This window comes from Papio anubis, chromosome 3 (assembly GCF_008728515.1).
Source record: "Papio anubis isolate 15944 chromosome 3, Panubis1.0, whole genome shotgun sequence".
Lineage (NCBI taxonomy): Eukaryota > Metazoa > Chordata > Mammalia > Primates > Cercopithecidae > Papio > Papio anubis.
The window spans coordinates 122,635,117-122,658,183 of record NC_044978.1 but is presented as its reverse complement, the minus strand read 5'-3'; the positions used below and the strand labels follow the sequence as shown (position 1 = coordinate 122,658,183).

At 34.5% G+C, this 23,067-nt stretch overlaps 1 protein-coding gene across 2 annotated transcripts in view; it reads right to left on the bottom strand.

Moving 5' to 3' along the window:
• Positions 1-23,067, bottom strand: part of BMP2K (BMP2 inducible kinase) — a 142,545-nt gene that overhangs the window by 5,784 nt on the left and 113,694 nt on the right. The window contains exon 15 of one of the 2 annotated variants that reach the window (XM_003898716.5): positions 22,877-22,987. The exons of the other annotated variant lie outside the window; for it this stretch is intronic. Coding sequence (XP_003898765.2) covers positions 22,877-22,987 — 111 coding nt within the window. The remainder of the gene's footprint in view (positions 1-22,876; positions 22,988-23,067) is intronic. 2 annotated transcript variants of the gene reach the window in all.

The window sequence follows — 23,067 nt, the reverse complement described above, 5'->3', positions numbered from 1 at the left end:
CTGCAAGTTCAAAGAAAAATTATTACAGCATTCCAATGCATTTCAAAATCCTCTTGCACTAAATGTTAATATGTATTACACACAGCATTACAAATCCCTCCTACGAGTTCCCTTAGAGGAAAGAATAATGTTGTCAATTCTTTGTCAGTAGACCTAGAGAATGCATTTGACCTCAAGTAGATGGTTAAGTCTTAACGTAAACAGACTTACTCATATCTGGACCCTACACCCTGCCTCCTCATCATACTCTGACAGCCAAATTTTATTTATAGCACTCAGAATGTAGTAGACTAGCAAATTTTCTTCACCCCACCACCAAAATAACATTATTCTGCTAATTCTGAAAGCTCAGATCTCACATTCACTAAACACCTTCTGCTTATATTTCAACTGTTGTAAAGTTTTCTCACGGAGATCCACAAGCATGAACAGCCTGCCTACTCAGTTACATATTTGTTTCACTATTTTTTTTAAATCAGCATTGTATTTTTTATAAACCAGTATCTTTTGAATTGAGTTAGCATGAATGGCCTGATCAAAGCTAAGGACCAGATACTAAATGGAGACTGTACCAAGAACATCTGTCTTCTCTAGATGATATATCTTCCTTTAATTATAATATCTATACATTACATTAAAAGCGAGATGCTTTTAAAAACAAATATACACCATCTGGAGATATTTTTAGCTCAGAATCCATTCAGTCACTTCATTTTCTGAGTTCATTCAACAAAAGAAATATAGGGCACTTTACTATACACATAGTACATTGGTGAGTAGAAGAAACATGGTTTCTGCTTTCAGGGGTTTACAATCAGAGGTTGCAAGTAAACATAAATTGTGACCAGTGCTCTGAAATAAAGGAGAGCAGGGAAATGGGTGCATAAACCTACTTTGGACAGTCGGTGAAGACCACCCTAAGGAGATGACAGGACTGAACAATGAGAAGCAGCCAGCCATGCAAAGGATAAGCTGGAAGCTGCTTCCAGTAAGAGCAATGGCATATATGAAGACATATTTAAGGGGCTGAAAATAGGCTATTGTGGCTGGAACATAGTGAGCAAGGGAGGATCAGGTACAAGATGAGGTAAGGAAGACTGGAAAAGGCCAGACTGTGAAGGTCCTTTAAGGCCACAATAAGCAGCATAGATTTTATTCAAAATTCAGTGTATAATGGAAAGCTACTATTAAAATGGGTGTCATGATTAGGTTTCCATTTAAAAAAAAAATGACTGCTCTATAGAAAAAGACTAAGGGGGCCAAGTGCGGTGGCTCACCCCTGTAATCCCAGCACTTTGGGAGGCCAAGGCGGGTGGATCACAAGGTCAGGAGTTTGAGACCAGCCTAGCCAACATGGTGAAACCCCATCTATACTAAAAATAGAAAAATTAGCCAGCCATGGTGGCGGGTGCCAGCTGAGTCAGGAGAATCGCTTGAAACTGGAAGGCAGAGGTTGCAGTGAGCCAAGATCGCACCACTGCACTCTAGTCTGGGCGAAAGAACGAAACTCTGTCTCAAAAAAAAAAAAAAAAAAACAGACTAAGGGGAGATAAGAAAGGGACTTTAGGCAAAAGGAAATTATAGTAATGCAAATTAGAGATTTTGGTGGCCTAGATGACATGACAGTGGTGGCAGAGTGGATCAAAGTAGAAAAAATAGAGATGGAAAACTCTTGGTGGATGGCAGTACCATTAACAGAAAGGAAAGAATGAGTGGCATGATAGAAACCCATTTACCCTGATGTGATTATTATGCACTGTATACCTGTATCAACATATCTCATGTATCCTATAAATGTATATACCTACTATGTACCCACACACACAATTTTAATGAGCATAAATTTTTAAAAAATGAATAGCTGGAAAGTGAAGAGGAGTACTAAAAATTTTGTTTGGAGACATTAAGCTTGACATATGTGTGAGACAACATTTAAGTGTACAGCAGTTAGGTATCTGTGACTTGAAAACAATGGTTAGTTTTTGGCTGAAGAAAATAGATTTGGGAGTTATCACCATGCAGTCGGTATGCAGGGAGAGCTACAAGACTAAAGGACATCACCTCGGAAGAAAACATAGAAGAAAACAAGATCCAAAACTGAGCCCTCAGTATAAAACATTCAGAAGTCAGCAGAGGAAGATGAACATGCAAAACAAACTACAAAGTAACAGCCAGAGAGAAGGAAGAAAACAGCTGAGTGCAATGTCACAGAAATGGAGAAAGAAGAATGTTTGCAGGGAGGTAACAGACAACTGAGCTGGATGGTGCAAAGAGGTCCGGTAAACTAAGGACATAAAATGGCCACTGGATCTGGTCATCTTGTATAGTTTGTTGGCAATGTTGACATGAGTTGTGGTGCTAAAGAATGTGTGGGAGACAAATATGTGGAGAATACCACCAGGTTATACTTTAATGCAAATATAATCTTCTGCCAGTTCCTTAAAACCAGCCAAGAGCTACATGCTGTATTTGTTATCCTTCCAGATTAAAAGCAAATCAAATGCAGATTCTCAAGTTTGACTTCTTCCCTATACCGCATATTTATGATATTAAAAACAAAGTTAATTTTAGATTAGTGAATTTATTCTCATGAATTTTTATTCAAAAGCAAAATATAGGAAGAGGGGAAAAATAAAAATAAAACAAAATATGTACGGTTCCAGATGATTTCCCATCATCCCTGACTGTGGAACATTCAACGTATTATTCCTCGAGCTGCATACCCACCCACAGCCACAACATTCACACCTCACGCCTGCTCACGGACACCTCCAAGTAACATGCCAATGTTGCCCAAAGTGTATCTGCAGAGGCTATTTCCCTAACAAGAACCAAGCCCAACAGTTCTGTGGTCTCAAGCAAACAAGTCTATGAAATGGGGCACTCTGCATTCTGCCTCCACTCCTACTCACCTGGAGTATGCTCATTAAAGGGGCTAATGAGTCCTACACAAAAGAATCTAATTTTATGAACCCTAGGATTTCCCAAATTGTCTTCACTACCCTTTTATTTACATGTAATGCCTGTTAACCTTTAAAACCAACTGTGCAAAAGTGCTTTGGGAAACGCTGCTATACAACTTATCTTGAAATTTTCCATTTCTAGGGCACTTTAGTTGTGTTCCTGAAGGTCTTCTAGAACATTTAACATAGGACAGATATTTCATCTTGGAGAATGTCATTTGGAAGTGAATTTAAATTCACCTTTTTAAAATTACTACATTGTAATCCCTAGTCTTCTTAAAATTTACTGTTTTCATTATCCAACTGGTTACCATTACTTTTCAGAAGACATCTGTCACTTTATACTTCCCATTCTGTTGGCCCTTTGTCAGTTTATCAAAGTTGTATTAATAGAAATACACATTTATAATTGTCAGTGTGGGTATAAATCTGTGGGTTTTTAACTTACTATTTTTAATGCATCTTTTCAGGTATCAACATAGTCCAGTATTTATTCTGACAGAAATATGATAAAATATTGCATATATAACTGTTCACTATTTAGCAATAGAACATTTAGGTTGTTTCTAGTTTTTCAGCATTTTAGATACAACCATGATTCATGCACTTTTTCCTTCAGGGAGTAAAAGGGAAACCCTCCTTTTTTAGTATCAATTTCCCTTTATTTATATACTATTATTCCCTCCTTATGGGTAATTAACACAGCTAATAAAGCTAACCCAATAATAATCCTGACAAGGTCACCACTATTCCACTCTTTCTTTATACACAAAATGGGATAACACATTTTATTTCACAGAGCTGTTGTGAAGAAAGGACTTAAAACGCTGCCTGACACATAATAAGCACTCTACCATCTTCATGTCCAGGGAATGGCCAAATTCAATTATTCTATCCATCACACTCAACACGCTTCTAGTAACTTTTCTGGGCCCAATGGCTGCAGGTGAATATAAATGAGGGAGAAGTGTGGGGAGAAGCAAGTCTATGGCTAATTCAAGAGGAGCTGAGATCCACTTCAGAATTGACCAGAAGTAAGTAGACAAACCAATGTATATCCACACAGCATAAGGGTGCATTTTAGATCCTGGAAATTATATTTTTGATTTTTAGACAGCTATATTTGGGAACACAGTATAAGAAATGGAAACACACTTTCAAAAGAGCAAGAAAAGACACAATCATCTATACCACCTTTGTGGTTTCAGATTACATCTGCGAATAGTACAGGCAATTGGGGAAATTTTCTGTTGATGTAGATAGACTGGTTTTAATTATTTTGCCCCCCTACATAAAACTAAAATAACAATCAAAAATATTTATCCAAATTCCTGTTTTCTCCCATATTCTTGCAACCCACACTGACACTGTTTAAATATTTCACTCTACACTTTTACTGCTGTCATAAACTTATAAAAAGAGCAATAATGAGGCTCTCTGAAAGCATACTAAGAGAAACTATTAATCCTTTTATCTCTTCAGCACCTCCTACTGAGGAAGAGTTAGGATCCAGGCTGCAAGTTACCATGATCCAAGGTAAGTTTCTCTTTTCTGCAGTAGCAGTGATCTACTTAATCATCTATTCATTATGAAACTATAGAAGAGCTGGGAAAGAAAGGTGAATTACACAAAAATAAAAAGTATTTCAGTATATTCTAAGGCTTTCAGTCCTATTCCATAGACATAAAAGACTAAGCATTTTAAGTTATAAAGTTGGTTATAACCATACGATGCACAGCACTTTAGAATGTGACCTCTAGCTAAGAATGCCATAAACATTTATACTCTATTTATTTGCCTAAACATAATCCTGTAATTAAAAAAAAAAATTCAGATATTCCCACTATTTGTGTCTGGGGCCAGGTTCCCACTAGTTGTTAAATAATACACATTTGATTTACTATGAAATTTAATCAGGATTATTTCACTGCTAAAGTTAATTTCCCAAAAGTATAAGCCTAAATATGTTGCTTTATAATTCAATATATCCTAAATCCTAATAATCCCCATATTTACTGAGATCTGTTTTATTAACATAAAAATAGCTGTTCTTCAAGTATGTGGGAGACGGGGGTATAATATTTAGAATAAGTACTAAGAACATGTATTTACAGCCTTAAAAACTGTGTAGATGGTGCACAGAATCATAACTCATTTACATTATTTTAGTATACTGTAAAATTTCATATATTCACCCATTGTTTTTATTTTTGGCTCTAAGAAAGGTATTTCTTTTTTTTTTTTTTAACTAAATACAGTAGAATGATATTTTGATGGTTTCTAGTCAAGATATTCTTTATTTATGTTTTTGTGCTTTGGAACTACGAACTAAAAATTTTAGCTTTTTTATTATCTTAGGAAGTTGCATGTTAATTGGTGACACAAAGCAAGTTCACTAATTATGCAGTGATTTAGTAAATAAATGCCATGCAAAAATCTATATGATCAACCAATACCTGTAAACAAAACTTAACAGAGGGTTAATCAATTACTTGAGAGCTGTTACTTCAAATGCTGTTCCCCAACTAAGAATGAACCAACAGACCATTAGTCAAAACATAATACTAAGTAGATTTTTAGGGGAAAAAACTCAAAATAGGAATACATTAATATATTCCACATATTTATACAAAAATACAGAATTAAATTTTCTTTAGGCAGCTTTGGTACAGAGTTACTAAGAACCAAATTTTCAAAGATTCATTATTGTAGATGGAATTATAACTATCTTATTTTCAGAGCCTAGTTAAAATAATAAAATCATAGACTTTCACAATATATAATAATTATGCTGTTATTAAGCCATAATTAATAATTAAGTCATTTCAAGTAGAATTTAAATGAAAGTATACATCTACTTAACAGAAGAACTTGGAACAGAATACAGGTCTCAACATCAAATGCAGTGCTCTTTCAATTCTTTATTTCTGTTGAATTCTACTATCTGAAAATGAGAGCAAATCCTCATCTTTTCAGGTTGAGTCTGATTGCTGGAAACCATCAAAATTCATTCAGAGCCAAATTCTGAGAATAAGGTGAGTAACTAAGACAATGCAGATCTGGGCAATTTATTAAGAACAGCAATGATAGGTTATAAAGTTTTAAATTATCTTGTATGGCTTCTAAATAGTCTCTCAGGGAAATTACAAGTATTGCAAAAAATGAGCAATGAAGTACCACTCAAATAAGTGTCAAGAGGACACAAATGGTACTTGAATCAGAAATGAATCAGAGGAAATAGGAACTAATATCCTGAAGCACAGTGCCAAGAGTTTTTCATATGTTACCTCTTATCTCCCTACTATTAGGCTCCCACAACATTTTAGGGCAAAAAATGCTCTGTAAGGTTTACTATGATCTTTCTTAGAGCTTTTTTCTCTTCAATCTTATTAACCACATTTTCAGAAACTTTCCTTGTTTTCCATGTTAGTTCACTGTCATGACTTCCTACCATTTCAAAAATATGCATTGTTAACACTCAAAACTCAGTCCTTGGCTTTCTCTTAGCTCTTTGCCCTTTTTCCTTTTGGTGGCCTTAGTACTCTTTCATAGCTCCAATTATATCTTGAAAGCGTAAGAAAGGATTTTGGGAGATTTAGTCTAACTTTTTTTATACATAAGAAATTTGAGACCTGCCCAAATTTAAGGCTGTATATCAAAGCCATAATGACTTCTCTGCTGACACTAGCTTAAAACTCTCATCTGTAAATTCTACAATTAAATTACCAGTAGAATATTATCACCAGCAAAAATTCAACATGGTTTATCACCAACACACTACAAAATACAAACACAGACTTATCTTGCATTTATTTTGTATCCTCATTAAAAACCATACCCGAAAAATAAAAGTCACAAACAGGATGAAGACTCTTTTGTTGAACCTGTATGACGAGTACCCGGTATTAAGAGGTTTTTGTTTTTTTTTTTTTTTAATATTCTGTAGGGTTAAGTTCTAAAAATACTATAAGGCTTTATCAACAAACAAAAGAATACTCAACTTTACAAAATTTATGAGAGAGAAACATCCAAATAAGCCTGAGTTTTCTCATCTAGAAAACAGAGCCAATAATAGAACTTACGTGATAGGGCTGATGTTAATATAATTCATTTTATTTAGTGAATGTTCACTAAATATTGGGTAGGAGTGTGTGTTAGATTATGAATGTGTATTTTGACAATGAATTCATTCAGCAGGGTACCGTATGGGATACAAAGATGAGTAAGACAATACCTGACGACTTCAAGAAGCTTATTCACTTAAAAATTTGTGAAATAATTATGTACATTTATGCATTCAGAAACATGCTAATCTGACTCTAGTGATCTGGAAAATGAGTGACCAAGGTAATAACAATTGGATAATTTTGAAAAACAAGCTTATATTCACCAAATAAATGTAAGAACATGAATTTGCCCATTCTTGCTTATAAGTCTTCATAAAAGGCTAATTTTAGGCCTTTTATGAAGGTGTTAAAATTTGACAATGAATTCATTCAGCAAGGTATTGTATGCCATACAATACCCTGGTGTTAAAATTTCAGACTTCATAGCCTTGCACAGTCCAAATAAGGATTCTAAACTCAAAAGTTAAAATTTGTAGTCAATGCCTAAAACATTTCTTAGGCTACATTTTCATGTATTTGTTATAGCATTTTTTCAAACAAATACTTCATAAAAAGAATGAGATCCTAGTTAATGCCACACTATTTTAAACAAATATTGCAATATATTCTTAAATAAACCTTTATAAACTATACCAAAAAATTCAAAATATTTAGAAAATATCCAATGTGAAGAGAGCAGCATGTTTGCATCATACTATGCATATTACCACTCTTCTAGAATCAGGTTTCCTTTTAGAGGGCAGTTGTTCTTTTAGTTATAAAACAGGTGGTACATTTTTAATCATATAAGAAGCTTCCAGTGTCAAGGAAATTTTGTTTTGATGTTCTTTTCTTCGCTGTCAGATTATAGAAGATAAATGGCTTGAAACTGCTATTGTAATTACATGCCTTCTGTTGTCTCATCATTGAGGGTGTAAGGGAGGGGCTATAAGACTTTAAAGTTCACTTTGAATTGGCAGCATACTGCCTGCCATCATCTCCCAGCAATTTACCATGTTAGTCCCAAGGATTAGTGGATTAGGAGGTTTTATCAAAATCTGTACTGCTTCTCAGAAGGCAGGCCAAGTGACAGGGTTTGAGTATAAGAAGAGAATCCTAATAGTTGTGAACAGTATTTCCCAGCCAGATGAAAAATGCCATAAAACTGACATTTCCATTATGTTCTCATATTAATATAAATTTTTATTTAAAATAGATTAATGCTTTGTTTTGCTATTTACAGACTAGAGTTTAGAATGAGACAAAGCCAGATTCCTACTTATAAACTGTGTAAGCTTAAGCAAGTCACTGAACCTTTCTGAGCCTCATTTTCTACTCTATGTATACAGTGGAATTCAATATATCATAACTATTATTGCTAACATCCTGAAGTTCTTCAAGAATCATACACTAGAATCTAAAATAAACAATACCTCATTGTAGCTTAAAAAATGGCCCAGCATTTGGACTGACAACCTGTAAATGTTATGTTCCAACAAATATTTGCTTTATGTAATGTAATGTTTCCCAATCCTAAACTCAATTTAACTTCCTATTAGATAATAAAGCCCACGGGGTGGGTCTAGGGTCTTTGGGAGCATTGAGGAAGTTCACCAAACCTAATTAAAAATTAAACGCAATATAAGAAATTTAAAACTTCAGTGACCTAATTAATATGGCCTACATGTCACTAAAACTCTTCAAATACAATTTTAGAATTTCAAGAACACTACGTTTTAGAAGTTGTAGGTGTTTATTAAAATTGGGTGGTCCACACTACATTATATAATTCACAGAGCCACCTATCCTATGTTGGTATACAAACTAACTGTAAAACAGTGTCCTGAGGAGAAGAAACGGAATGGGTTTCAGGAAAGGGAATGAATACCATGCTTTAAATATGATTTTTATGAGTATACTGTAATGAACACTGGTAGTTAATCCTTTAGTGAAAATAGGAATGGCGCTATTTTACACAGATACTGGTAGTGGAAATCCTCACAAACAGGTTCTATATTTTAACGGTTTCATTCAGAAGAGAACACTAACATAATAGTCACTCATTTAACCCTTTCAATTATCTTATCAAGTAGCCAGTACTATCTTCAATTTAAGATAAATTTTACAAGAAGTTTGGGCTGGGCACAATGGCTCTTGCCTGTAATCCCAGCACTTTGGGAGGCTGAGGTGAGAGGATTGCTTGAGGCCAGGAGTTTGAGACAAGCCTAGGCAACATAGTAAGACCTAGTCTCTACAAAAAAAAAAAAAGTAGCTGAGAATGGTGGTGCACACCTATAGTCCCAGCTACTTAGGAGGCTGAGGGAGGAGGATTGCTTGAGCCCAAGAGGTCGAGGCTGTAGTAAGCCTATGATCATGCCACTGCACTCCAGCCTGGGCAACAGAGCAAGACTCTTATCTCAAAAAAGGAAAACAAGTTTGCCAATACTCAATATCAAATGGTTAATCTGTGATAGAACTAAGATTTTAACTCAGGGTTTTATAATTCCAAAGTCAATGGTCTTTCTGATAAACTACATTACTAACATCAGTTTTGTAACCTGACATAAAAGGTAAATATAATTCATGATAATTAAAATATCAACTTATGGAATAAAACATAACATTTGCATGCAGCAGATTATTGATACAATTATTTGATTCTTGAATAAATGCATCATTATAAATTTAACTTTCCCAGAAATCAATGTTTAAAATTAAGAAGAGAAAAAACTAGACTTGATTCATTTTAAGACATAGTCTGCCAAAATGTTATATTCGCTAATTTTCCTAAAAGTCTGGAAATGATATAAACTAAGGCAACAAATAAATCAGAAAGATCATTCTTTGTGGCCAAAGTAAGGTAGGCCAGCTGACTGTACCAGATTGTGAATACATGAATTATCCTTAATTTCCTATCACAAACCTATTTACAGCTGTTCCCAGTCTCAAGGAGAAAAATTTTTATGTCTTGTTAGACACTCATTTTTCCAACTGTGCTACTGACTTTCTCTCTCCAGGATACTGTTCTTTAATCCATCTCCTTCCTTCACTTTCAATCTTTCTATATACAGTTGAGCCTTGAACAATGAGGGGATTAGAGGTATCAACCTCCGGCCACCGTCAAAAATCCATGTGTAACTTCTAACTCCTCAAAAACTTAACTGCTAATAGCCTACTGCTAACCAGAAGCCTTGCTGATCACATAAAGAGTCAACTAATACATACTTTGAATGTTATATTATACACTATATTCTTAAAGTAAGTTAGATAAAACAAAATGTTAATAAGATATATTTACTACTAATTAAGTGAAAGCAGATTATCATAAAGGTCCTCATCCTCATCGTCTTCACAGAGTAGGCTGAGGAGCAAAGAATGGGGGTTGTTCTTGCTGTCTTAGGGATAGCAGAGGCGAAAGAAAATCAGTGTATAAAGGAATCCATACAATTCCAACCCGTGTTGTTCAAGGGTCAACTGTATAAATAAACACTCCCATATCGCATAATTTTCTTGTCTTGCCCATGTAAAATCTAAATTCTTCCCTTAATCCTTACCTACCTACCTTTCTCTGTTCTCAGTACAGCTGGACTCTTCGAAAGAATAATCCGTTGCTCAACTTATTCAACTCCCATTCGCTTCTCAAATCCACTGCAATCAGGATTCCAACGGTATTATTCTTGCCAAGATTAAATAATTACTAAGTGCTAAATCTAGAGGACTATTCCCAGTCACCTTACCCCTGTGAACATTTCAAAAGATATGCTCAATATAAATATATATATATATATATATTTTCTTTCTTAAGTTCTCCTGTACTTCTCCTGTCTCTATGGTCTTTCTTTCTCTATCTCTTTTCTTATCTCCTTTGCCTTGCCTCATCACTGTTAGAATTAACCTGAATTTTCTTCTCATCCCTCTTCTAGTCTCTTCTAACTGGCATGAACTGCCACTTTCTTTATGGTAAACTGATGGCCAAGATTTCTGTCCTGGATGTCTTCTTTTGTGTCTAAATTCCTACTAAAAAGATTCCAATGCCCCTACAGACAACTCAAACTCAACCTATGTGAACGTGAACTCTTTTCTTGACCTACCCTATATTCTCCCTTTCCAGAAAAGAACTTCACCAATTTTGCCAAAACAAAAGTCTGCTAATCGTTTTAAGTTCCTCTCTTTCCTTCAAGGTCTCCTGCTCCCTCCCGTATGGTTACTAAATCCTATATATTCTGTCCCTCTCATCTCTCTCAGGCTGTTATTTCAAGCATGGAGTCTTTTGCAATAGATTTATTTTAAAAGAAGGAGTCTCACTATGTTGCCCAGGCTGGAGTGCAGTGGCTATTCATAGGCATGATCCCACTACTTATCAGCAGAGGAGTTTCAACCTGCTCCACTTCCAACCTGAGCCAGTTCAGACTTCCTTAGGCAACCTGGTGGCCCCCTTGCTTCCAGGAGGTCACCATATTGATGTCAAACTTAGTGCGGACACAGGATCAGCATAGGGCATTGCAGTCCAGAACTACTGGGCTCAAGCAGTCCTCCCACCTAAGCCTCCCGAGTAAGCACATGCCACCGCACCAGCTGCAATAATCTTTTAATCACTACTTCTCACACTGAAGTAGTGAAACAATAGGTTTATTTCTTATTTTTGTTATTAATTCCCAATTCACATTGTCCAAGTGATTCAATACATATCAAGTTATTTCTCACTTGCTTTCAATTTCTGTAGTCATTTTGTTGCAGACCACACTTTGAGGAGCACTGCTCCAAATGGTTTTTTTTTTTTTTTTTTTTTTTTTTTTTTTGAGATGGAGTTCTCGCTTCAGTCACCATTTTAAAGGAAGTGAAGAAGAGCCACAGCCCAGAAAGATTACACTGGACAGACTTTGTAATCTTTCTAGACTGTATATCTAATCATATTCCTTTCCTGTTTAAAGTCCTTCCATTTCTGCCTATTGCCTCCATGGTCTCCACAACATGATAGCCCCTGCCAACCTCTCCAGGTTAATTCAATATATCATAACTATTATTGCTAACATCCTGAAGTTCTTCAAGAATCATACACTGGAATCTAAAATAAACAATACCTCATTGTAGCTTATAAAATGGCCCAGCATTTGGACTGGCAATCTGTAAATGTTATGTTCCAACAAATATTTGCTATATGTAATGTAATGTTTCCCAATCTTAAACTCAATTTAACATCCTATTAGATAATAAAGCCCACGGGGTGGGTCTAGGGTCTTTGGCAGCATTGAGGAAGTTCACACCAAACCTAATACTGCCATCTTCAAATACCTGCAATTCTCTGAACATACTGAATTGTCTCAGAACTTTGCTCACAACTGTTCTCTCTGCTCTGAATGCCCTCTTCATTCCTACAAGTTCACATGCATTCACTTCTCAGGGACTACCGTAAGTAACATCTTTTCCATGAAGCTTTCCTCATTTCCCAATCCCAACTCAACGAGAATAAAGCAGCTCTCTCCTTTGCGCACCAACAGAATAATTTATCTCCTCTAGCATTTGCAATAATTTATCTCCTCTAGCATTTGCATCTTAATTGCATGTAGTTTTCACGACTCTCTCAACCAATCTCGAAGTCCTTGAGAGGCAGGGGCTGTAATCTTTATAATAATCCTTTTAGATTTTCAGATAAAACTCTATCTTGTAATAGCAATAGCTCCTGAATTAACTTCTGAGACTATGCTGATATTAATCAAGGCTGGGAAATTAGAAGGTAGAAGAAATAAGAGGCACCAATGCAAATATGAATTAAAACAGAAATTATCTGTACACAGCAGGATACTTAGCGCTATAAAAAATGCTATGAAAACACAGAAGTAGCAAGAAAAAGGATCAAAAAGTTTTACATACACTATACTTAACAAGTATAAATATTAGACCTACAAGGAAAATGAAGTAAATGGTTCAAAATTCAAATACTTGTGCTCATATGAGATTGTGTTTTTCCATATTATTCAAAGTTTTATGATATAGTTAATTTTTCATTATAAATTTTTAATTCAATTATAGCATAGACACATTTGTACATTCCTACATAATCTTCACTTCCATCATTTTAAAAACAGCATTAAATTTTAATTACTAAATAAGCCATAATTTAATATTTCACCTAATATTTTATATTTAGGGTGCTTTAAATTTTGTTTCTACAACTAATGCTGTACTGAACATTTCTGTAGCTGCACTTTTCCCCGAGATGTTATGTTATTTTCTTAAGGTAAGTTCCCAGAAATAAGGCTTAAAAAAAAAAAAAATTGAAAACCATTTTATTCGTAAGTTGCTTTAAAAAAAAACTTTTACCAATTTATGCCATCAGCAATATCTTATGCTAATTTTACTCCATATTTTAAGCATTATATATCTATCTCTCTCTATATATATAATCATACTAAAGTGTATTTACTTACCAGCTCCATTGTACATTTTCCCCCAAGCAATGTATTTCAACAGAGGAAACTATCAAAACTCTAAGATTAAGCTTCTCAAGTAAATGAGAATTTTTTTAAAACTTCCAGTGTGAGCATAAATCAGTGTATTCATTCTGTAGGCCCATCTAGCAATAAATCCATTCTGTAAATGTACATGCTCTTGGCCATTAGTCCTCCTCTAGGAATAATGCCATGTGCCAAATGTTCATGTGTAAGGATGTTCAATAAAGAATTATTTAAAATACTGCAAACTCTTCTTGATGGATTTGCAAAAGCAGTAGCAAAGAAACATTGTGATAAAAAACAGTTTAAATATTAAAAATTTAACAACTTCTGGAAATTCTCATAAAATTAAAAAGGTAAGTCATTTGTAAAAATCAAGTAGATATATTAGTCTGATAGTTATCTCACTGCACTGCATTCACCATATATAATAATCATGACAAAATCTAACGTTTCCTGAAAAACTATGTGCCAGGCATTTTTTGTGCTTCACCAATATTTTTCTTATTAATCACTAAAAACCCTATGAGTCACATGTTATGGAATATTACCCCCATTTTATAGATGAGGAAACTGATATACACAGCAAGTAGGTGATTTGCCTGGGTCAAACGCTAACAATAGACCTTAAACTGAACCCAGATAATTTTAACTTCAAGAATTTACTCATGTAATTTTTAAATATAAGTACAATTAAATGTTATTTCTGATCCCTACTTTTTCAATACACACGCTTTGAGTATTTTATCATAATATAGGCATTTGTATAAAAAACTGCCAAATTTGATAGTTTGATCATTGGCTCACCAAGACCAATATTCAATCTCTGGTAGTGACACTAGGATTATTAGTTGTGAGAAAAATGAAGGTCATTTATAATCTTGGCTGCAAAAAAGTTAGGTTATAGATTCATAAAGGTAAGGAAAGAAAATTAAAAGCACCCTATGTTTCAATTAATTAAACACTGTATTTGGATTTGGCAGGATGGCTCACACCTGTAATACCAGCATTGTGGGAGGCCAAGGCAGTAGGATTGCTTGAACCCAGGAATTCAATATCAGCCTTTTCAACAAAGTAAGACCTCGTCTCTACTAAAAATTAAAAAATTAGGTGGGCGTGGTAGCTTGTGCTTGTAGTCCAGGCTACTTAGGAGGCTAAGGTGGGAGGACTGCTTGAGCTCAGGAGTTCAAGGTTGCAGTGAACCGTGATCATGCCACTGCACTCCAGCCTGGGCAAAAAAGCAAGATGCTGTTTCAAAAACAACAATAAAAACTGTGTTCATATAAAAATTAGAGTGGAGTACAACTGGCAATGATATTATAGTCCTTTTGCTCCATAAAATTTTCTGATGGTTTTTATTCTTTAACAATAGATATGAGCTAAATTCCCATCTACATCCCAACTTCCATTAATAAATCTACAGATCCATCTTCTTATTTTTTCCCCAAGTCTCACTTTCAACTTTTATTTCATTACCTCTTTTTTTTAAGTGTCAGTTCTTTTATTTCTTCTAGTATCATTTACTCCAAGGGAATCCTCAAAGTCAAGTATTTTTTAAAAATTTATCCTAAACCCTCTGGGATTTCAACCTTTAATCAAAACACTTTCTGAAATTTGTGAGAAATTAGAAAAATTATAAACTATGTGGCAAATTCAGCACATCAAAATGTGTGAAATGCAGCTAAACAGTGTTTGAAGAGAAATCTGTACCTTAAACCTTATGTTTTAAAAAGATCAGTGTAAAATTAAATACAGGTGTATGTTTTTATATTGTGCCAGACTTCACTGCACTTCCAAGATTGCCTTTTTAAAAAAATTAAAACTCTGTAGCAAGCCTATGTTGAACAAGTCTATCACTGCCGTTTTTCCAAGAGCATGTGATCACTTGGTGTCTCTATGTCACGTTCTGCTAATTCTTAAAATATTTTAAACTTTTTCATTATTATTTTATCTGTTATGGTGATCTGTGATCAGTGATCTTTGATGTTACTACTGTAATTTTTTCGGGCTCCACAAACTGAGCCCATATAAGACAGCAAACTTAACTGATAAATGTTTATATGTGTTCTGACTGGTCCACCGATCAGTCGTTCCACATCTCTCTCCCTTTCCTTGGGTCTCCCTATTCCTTGAGACACAACAATACTGAAATTAGGCCAATTAATAACCCCACAATGGCCTCTAAGTGTTCAGGTGAAAGGAAGAGATGCATCTGTCACTTTAAATCAAGAGTTAGAAATGACTAAGCTTAGAGAGGAAAGCATGCTGAAAGCTGAGATAAGCCAAAAGCTAGGCCTCTTTACACCATTAGCCGAGGAAAAATTCTTAAAGGAAAAAAGTGATACTCCAGTCATCAGTGACGAACGATAAGAAAGCAAAACACCCTTATTGCTGATATGGAGAAAATTTTAATGGTCTGGACAGAAGATCAAACCAACCACTGCATTCCCTTAAGCCAAAGCCTTAATCCAGAGTAAGGCTCTAACTCTCTTCAATCCTATGAAGGCTGAGTGAACTGAGAAACCCGCAGAAGAAAAGTTTGAAGCTAGCAGAGGTTGGTTCATGAGCTGTAAGGAAAGAAGCCATCTCTAGAACATATAAGTACAAGGTAACGTAGGAAGTATAACAAGTTATCCAGAAGATTTCATTAAGACCATTGATGAACGTGGCTACACTAAACAACAGATTTTCAATAAAGGCAAAACAGCCTTCTATTGGAAGAAGCCATCCAGGACTTTCAGAGCTAAAGTAAGTCAATGTCTGGCTTCAAAGATTCAAAGGACATACTGACTCTCTTGTTAGGAGCTAGTGCAATTGGTGACTTTAAGCTGAAACCAATGCTTACTTGCCATTCTAAAACTCCTAGGCCCTTAAGAACTATGCTAAAACTACTCTGTTTGTGCTCTATAAATGAAACAACAAAGCCTGGATGACATCACATCTGTCTCCAGCATAGTTTACTAAATATCTGAAACCCACTCAAAAAAACCCACTCAGAAAAAAAGATTCCTTTCAAAATATTCCTGCTCATTGACAATGCACCTGTCACCCAAGAGCTCTGATGGAGAAGTACAGAAGATTACTGTTGTTTTCATGCCTGCTAAAATAACATCCAATCTGCAGCCCATGGATCAAGGAGTAATTGTGGCTTTCAAGTCTTATTAGCTGGACGTGGTGGCTCACACCTATAATCCCAGCTACTCTGGAGGCTGAGGTGAGAGGACTGCTTGAGGCCAGGAGTTCAAGACCAACCTGGGCAACATAGTGAGACCCGAACACTAAGGAAAACGTTAAAGAATTCCGCAGGTGTCTTAGTACATGCCTATAGTCCCAGCTACATTGGAGGCTGAGGTGGGAGGATCACTGGGGCCCAGGAGTTTGAGGCCACAGTGAGTTATGATCATGCCACTGCATTCCAGCCTGGAAGACAAAGCAGGACCCATTTTGATAAGTCTTATTATTTAAGAAATACATTTCATAAGGTTATAACTGTCATAGATAGTGAATCCTCTCATGAATCTGTGCAAAGTAAAACTGAAAACCTGAAAAGAATTCACCATTCTAGATTTCATTAAAAATATTTGTGATTCATGAGAACAGGTCAAAATATCAACATTAACAGGACTCTGGAAGTTGACTGCAACCCTCATGGATGACTCTGAAGGGTTTAAGATTTCACTGAATTTTGTCATGGAAAGAGCAAGAGAACTAGAAATGGAAACTAAAAATGTGACTGCATTGTTGCAGTCTCGTAATCAAACTGGAACAGATGAGGAGTTGCTTATCCTTGAGCAAAGAAGTGGTTTCTTGAGATGGAATCTGTTCCTGGTGAAGATGCTGTGAACACTGCTGAAATGACTCAAAGAATTTAGAATATTACATAAACATAATTCATAAAGCAATGGTATGGTTTGATATGGTTTGAGGGAACTAACTCCAATTTTGGAAGAAGTTCTACTGTGCATAAAAACTGATATCAAACAGCACTGCATGCACAGAGAAGTCTTTCATGAAAGGAAGAGTCCATTGACTTGGCAAACTTAAATCATTGTCTTATTTTAAGAAGTTACCATAGCCTCCCCTTCTTTCAGCAACCACCACCCTAATCTGTCAGCAGCCTTCAATACTGAGGCAAGACCCGCCACCAGCAAAAAGATTACAACCAGCTGAAGGTTCAGATAATCGTTAGCATTTTTTATCAATAAGTTATTTTTAAATTATGGTATATACACTTTTTAGACATAATATTATTGCATACTTAACAGACTACAGTATAGCATAAATGTAACTTTTGTATGCACTGGGAAACAAAAAACAAAACACTGTGTGTGCCTCTCTTTATTGCAAAATATTCACTGCAATATCTCTTAAAATAAAACATAAAAATTTTAGCATATGTCAATAAATAAAGACCAGATAAAGTCAAAAGTTGGTTCTTTAAAGAGATTAATGCCTTAGCAAGTTTAATAAAAAGGGGAAAACACAAATTATTACTATTAGGTATAAAAAAAGGAATATCAAAATAGATCCTCCACATTTTGAAATGATTATACTGGAACATTATTAAAAACTTCATGTCAATAAAACCCAGTATCTCAGATGAAATGTACAAATTTCTTTAAAAATATAAATTTCAAAATTTACAATGTAAGAAAACTGAACATCTAAACGGCCCTATAACTATTAAAGATATTAAATATGTAATTAAAAACCTCTTCACAAAGGTAAATTGAAGCCCAGTTTGCTTCACAGGTGAATTCTAAATATTTAGGAAAAAAATACACATCATACACTAACTCTTACAGAAAGTTGAGGTAACATTTCTCAACTCATTTTATGAGACCAACATAACTCTGAAACAAAAGTCTAAAAAAGAAAACGAAAGTTCAATATCCTTCATGAATAAAAAATCCTTTTAAAGATTGAAAACAGCAATATATTTTTTATAAAAGAAATCGTGGTCAACCAGGGTGTTTCCAAGACATTCAAGGTTGGTTTGGCATTTCCCACTAGTCCTCCCCCACTTCTCCATCACATTTTAGACTCAGTAATCTGTATCAAACTAAAGGATTTCTCAAGCCTGGGAAACACTGTATCTAATAAGCAAACTTCTTTACATCCTTCAGGTCTCAGTTTAAGGCTACCTTCTCTGGGAAGAAAATAATTTACGATAATTTGCTGAAACTCTTAGAGTGAAAGAGAAAGAAAAGAGAAGAAAACGTGTGGAAAATGTGCAAACCCAAAGTATCCTCAGACAAATTAAAATACGTTGCATCCAATAATATGTTATTTGCAATTAGAAATAATGTCTGTAATATAAAGCCAAGGAAATTTCTAAGATGCAAATATAAAAGACGAAGAGCTAGAAAACAGAGGGGAACAAAATTTAAATTAGAGGTTCAATCCAAAAGGCACAATATCCTTTTGTAAGTAAGAGGACTGATTTTAAAAGAAGAATGTACAGAAAGAAGAAGAAAGAAAATTACCAAAACATATAAAGCAAGAAAATATAAGTTTCCAGACTGAATAAGGCCCGCAAGGTACCCAGCACAGTGAATAAAAGGTACAACATCTTGAATATTCAAAACAAGTTAATACACATGCTAAAAATGTTCATGGTGGGGTGAGAAAGGAGGAAGAGGAGGAGGAGCAGGAATAAGAAAAAGAGGAAGAAGAAACCCACCACAGTTCACACATAAAAGATCCGAAAAGACAGTAATATCAGATTTCTCAACAGAAATATAAGAAGTTACAATACTTTGAAGGAGTGCCTCTTAAAACTCACAGAGAAAATCATATCTAACCTAAAATTATTTGCCCTGCCAAATTATCAATCAGGTATCAGTTTAGGGAAAATACAAACTTTTAGGCAGCAAAGTTTATTTTTTATTTATTTTTGTAGAGACAGGGTCTTACTATGTCACACAGACTGGTCTTAAACTCTTGGCCTCAAGCAAGCAATCCTCCCACTTCAGCCTCCCAAAATGCTGGGATTACAGGCATGAGCCACCACACCCAGCCTAGGCAGCAAAGCTTAAACTTCCTCTCGTGCATATTTTCTCTAGCAACAACTAGAGGAGTTGTTTTACTAACAAACCAAGAAAAAGGACGAGAAGAGATCCAGGAATTTCCATAAAGATTGGTGGGGAAAATACTAGAATTATAAGTGTGTGGCAGCTCCAGAAAGCAACCAATTCTGATTGCAAAGCTCTATGAGAGATGTAATGAAGAATGAAAATGATAGCCACCTTAAACTGGGAGGAAATTTACACTTCTAAACGGAGATTAATCAATGATAGGATACATAAAAAACTAAGCAAACAAAAAACACAGTAATTATAAACACAGTAATTAACTCCAGGAAAAACAAGGACAGGAAATGTGATCATGGGATAGTCAGCCTCAGTGGTGACAAATATTTACATATTAAAAAAATGTAGACACTGAACACTGATTCAACCAAAAACTGTGTCAAAAACATGCTGGAAGGATGTAAGGAAAGGACACGTGTGTGTGTTTGTGTGTGCGCGCGAGCGCATGGTTGTGTATGTGTGAGGTGGACAAACTATAAAATATCTAAATCAAAACAAAAAAATCTCATTTTCCATAACAGAAAGTTCACAGATACTGTTTTTAAAAGTGCAGAGGTAAGAAATAGCATAATTAGCGTGATATATTAAAATGCCAGAAGTGAAAAATTACTTCTAAGGAGTTTAAGTAGAAGAAGGGGACTGGGAGGGAGCAGGGAGGGAAGTGATTTTTTTTTTCTTTTAAACCTTGTTAAATCTGACTTTTTAAACTATATATATACTTTAATAAAGTTTCAATTTACAAATTACTTTGTAAGATTATGATGAACTGCAGAAAAAAAGTATAAACTAATCTATTACAGTATCAAAGATGAGATTAAAAGTTTTCACAAAAACTTTTTCTTTTAAAATAAAAAGCACGATTCCTAATAAAACCAGTGTAAGGAACACTAGATTCAGGACAGTGGTTCTTCTTACATGCACATTAGCATTAGACTTAAAACTTAACTAAGTTCCTGTAAGCATTCTGCAGCATAATTAAATTCATTTTATTCTCAAGTAGCATTCTCTATATGGTTTACTAAAAATTAAATTCTGTTTGGTAATTGTCAACTCTAAAATTCAAATAAGATGGTTTATCGCATACACTTATCATTCTGTGTTGTATATATACACATATTCCTGGGAGTAGTTTTTTGCCTTTCTTGAGTACTAGTCCTGGAAATCTCCAGATGCTTTTTCAGTCTCACAACGCGAGTAGAATGAATATTTTCACTGGATAGAACTCCTCTTTCCAACTTTTTCCTAAAGCTTATAGGGAGGTTAATTTTTGTTTCAGTAGGTTCAATTATTCTGCTATTAAAGAAACATGAATGCCTCCAAATACTTTACCTAAAAATTATACGTGACAAAGTATTTCAAAGCTTTATGATAAGTAGCAACATATTAGAATTTTTTAACTTAATTATATATTTTAGATCTGATATATATTAAATTAACAGTGCTAATTTTGCAAGGTGATCACTTTTTCTTCTTTCTCTAGAGATGCATTTCTCCTATGACCATACTCTCCTTTATTCCAGTCTATATACTTAAATTTTTTCGTAACCAAATCATTCCAATGTTTACGTTCACACTGTTTAAAAAGATTTCTTTAAAAGGTAGCATTTATATTAATGGGCATTTTTTAAGGTCAGTGTCCTAAATCTAAGGAATATGAATTTTTACAGATAGTCGTAACTTTGTTTGTACATCCAATGTTTGTATTAGGTACCTACTGGGTTGGATACTGGGCAGGATTCAAAGATAGACAATTCATATTTCCCACCCTCAATAAGCGTAAAATCTAATATAAATACCCATAGTAAATAGTTAAACAAAATAGCAGCAATCAAGCTTAAATCTGTGAACATGTTGCGAAGTACAAAATCTTTAAGCCAACTCAAAATAAGGGTGTCCAGAGAAAAGACCAATCATTGACACTTACTTCAGTTCTCCTAACTCTACTATTCATTTCCCCAGGGTTCTCTCAGATACTATTAAAGAGCAAGAAGTAGTTGTATAGGTCCATGCAAACCTGAAAAGGATAATGTAATTCCTTCCAGAGGATGTAAAACAGCTAGTACTGAAACTGCTTTCTGCCACACATAGATCAGTATCTCAAGTCACTGAATACTATGTTCTTGAGAACTTACAAAGACTATTTTGAGTTGTTATAATTTTAAAAAGTAGTAAGTCCATGACCCAGGGTATTGGGGGTATAAGGGAACACACTTATGCAGAATAAGTAAACAGACACAGTAAGCTATGTTCCCCAGTTAATTATGTCATTTATGAAAAAGAAAACTTGAAAGCAGCAAGAAGAAAATAGCAAGAATAGGAACTGTTTTTAATACATGTCAAAGAGAAAAATATGGAGTATGAAAGCAATGAAAAACAATCTTGTTTACTATCCTGTATATTCTAGATAACCAAACAAGTCTGAATGTTGAAAAGTTGTTCAATGTACTCAGCAGAAATCCTAAACATTCAATTCTTATTTTGGCTTTACATTTGTAAGTTTTCTTTTGTTGTTATTCCTGTAGTTTTTAAATGGTGTTACATATGTAACTTGCCTAAGTGAGAAATAAAAGGAACAGAACTGAAGAACATGGCTGACAGTTACCATGAATATATTAAACTTTTACCTTCTAATAAAGCATTATTTCTTCTAACATATTTCCCTGTGCCCAGATTAAAACTCTTTTTTCCACTATAACCATACATACATGAAAATTCATTTATGCCAATGCACGATCCTGTTCCATCCTAGTATCTTCCAGGTGTTAACTGGGTAATTTGAAATTATTACTGAAAACTTTTAACTGTGAAAAACATCAATATTTAAATTCTGGATTGAATCAAAAGCAGGGATATAAGAAGAAAAGAGTAGCTAAAACAAAGTGATTGTGACAAATACAAAATTATTAAGACTGTTAAAATGCATCTACAAGAGAGCATGTACAAACTAGGAAAATATCAAATTTTTAAGCAAAAGCCAAGTATAAAAATATCTTTAAATATTTTTTTCAATAGTATCCAATAATGAAGATGAAAAGAAGCAGTTATGTTTCTATTACATAAATCGGCATTTTTCTATGTTGGCAAAGATACAACTGAATAACTCAATGCAAAGAACATCATTAAGAAGAGTAGGATAGCTAAAGGTTAAAATATTTTCTACTTTCTGTAGCTAATATCAGAGTCTTACTTCCACTTTATAAGATTTTGCTGTTGTTCTTGTGTGTTTTATTTGCGATAGTGATGATGTTACATGTGTAACTTGCCTGAATGAGAAATGAAAGGAACAGAACCAAAAGGATCTTCTGGAGGATGGTTATGTGGAGCAGAAAGTGAGTCTACATTCTTATCTGAGGATGCGCTCTCCTCGAGCCTATCTGCAAAAATAAGATGAAATGAAATAAAAAATGAAATAAAAATGATCTTTAAATTAAAAAGTGATATACAACATAAATAA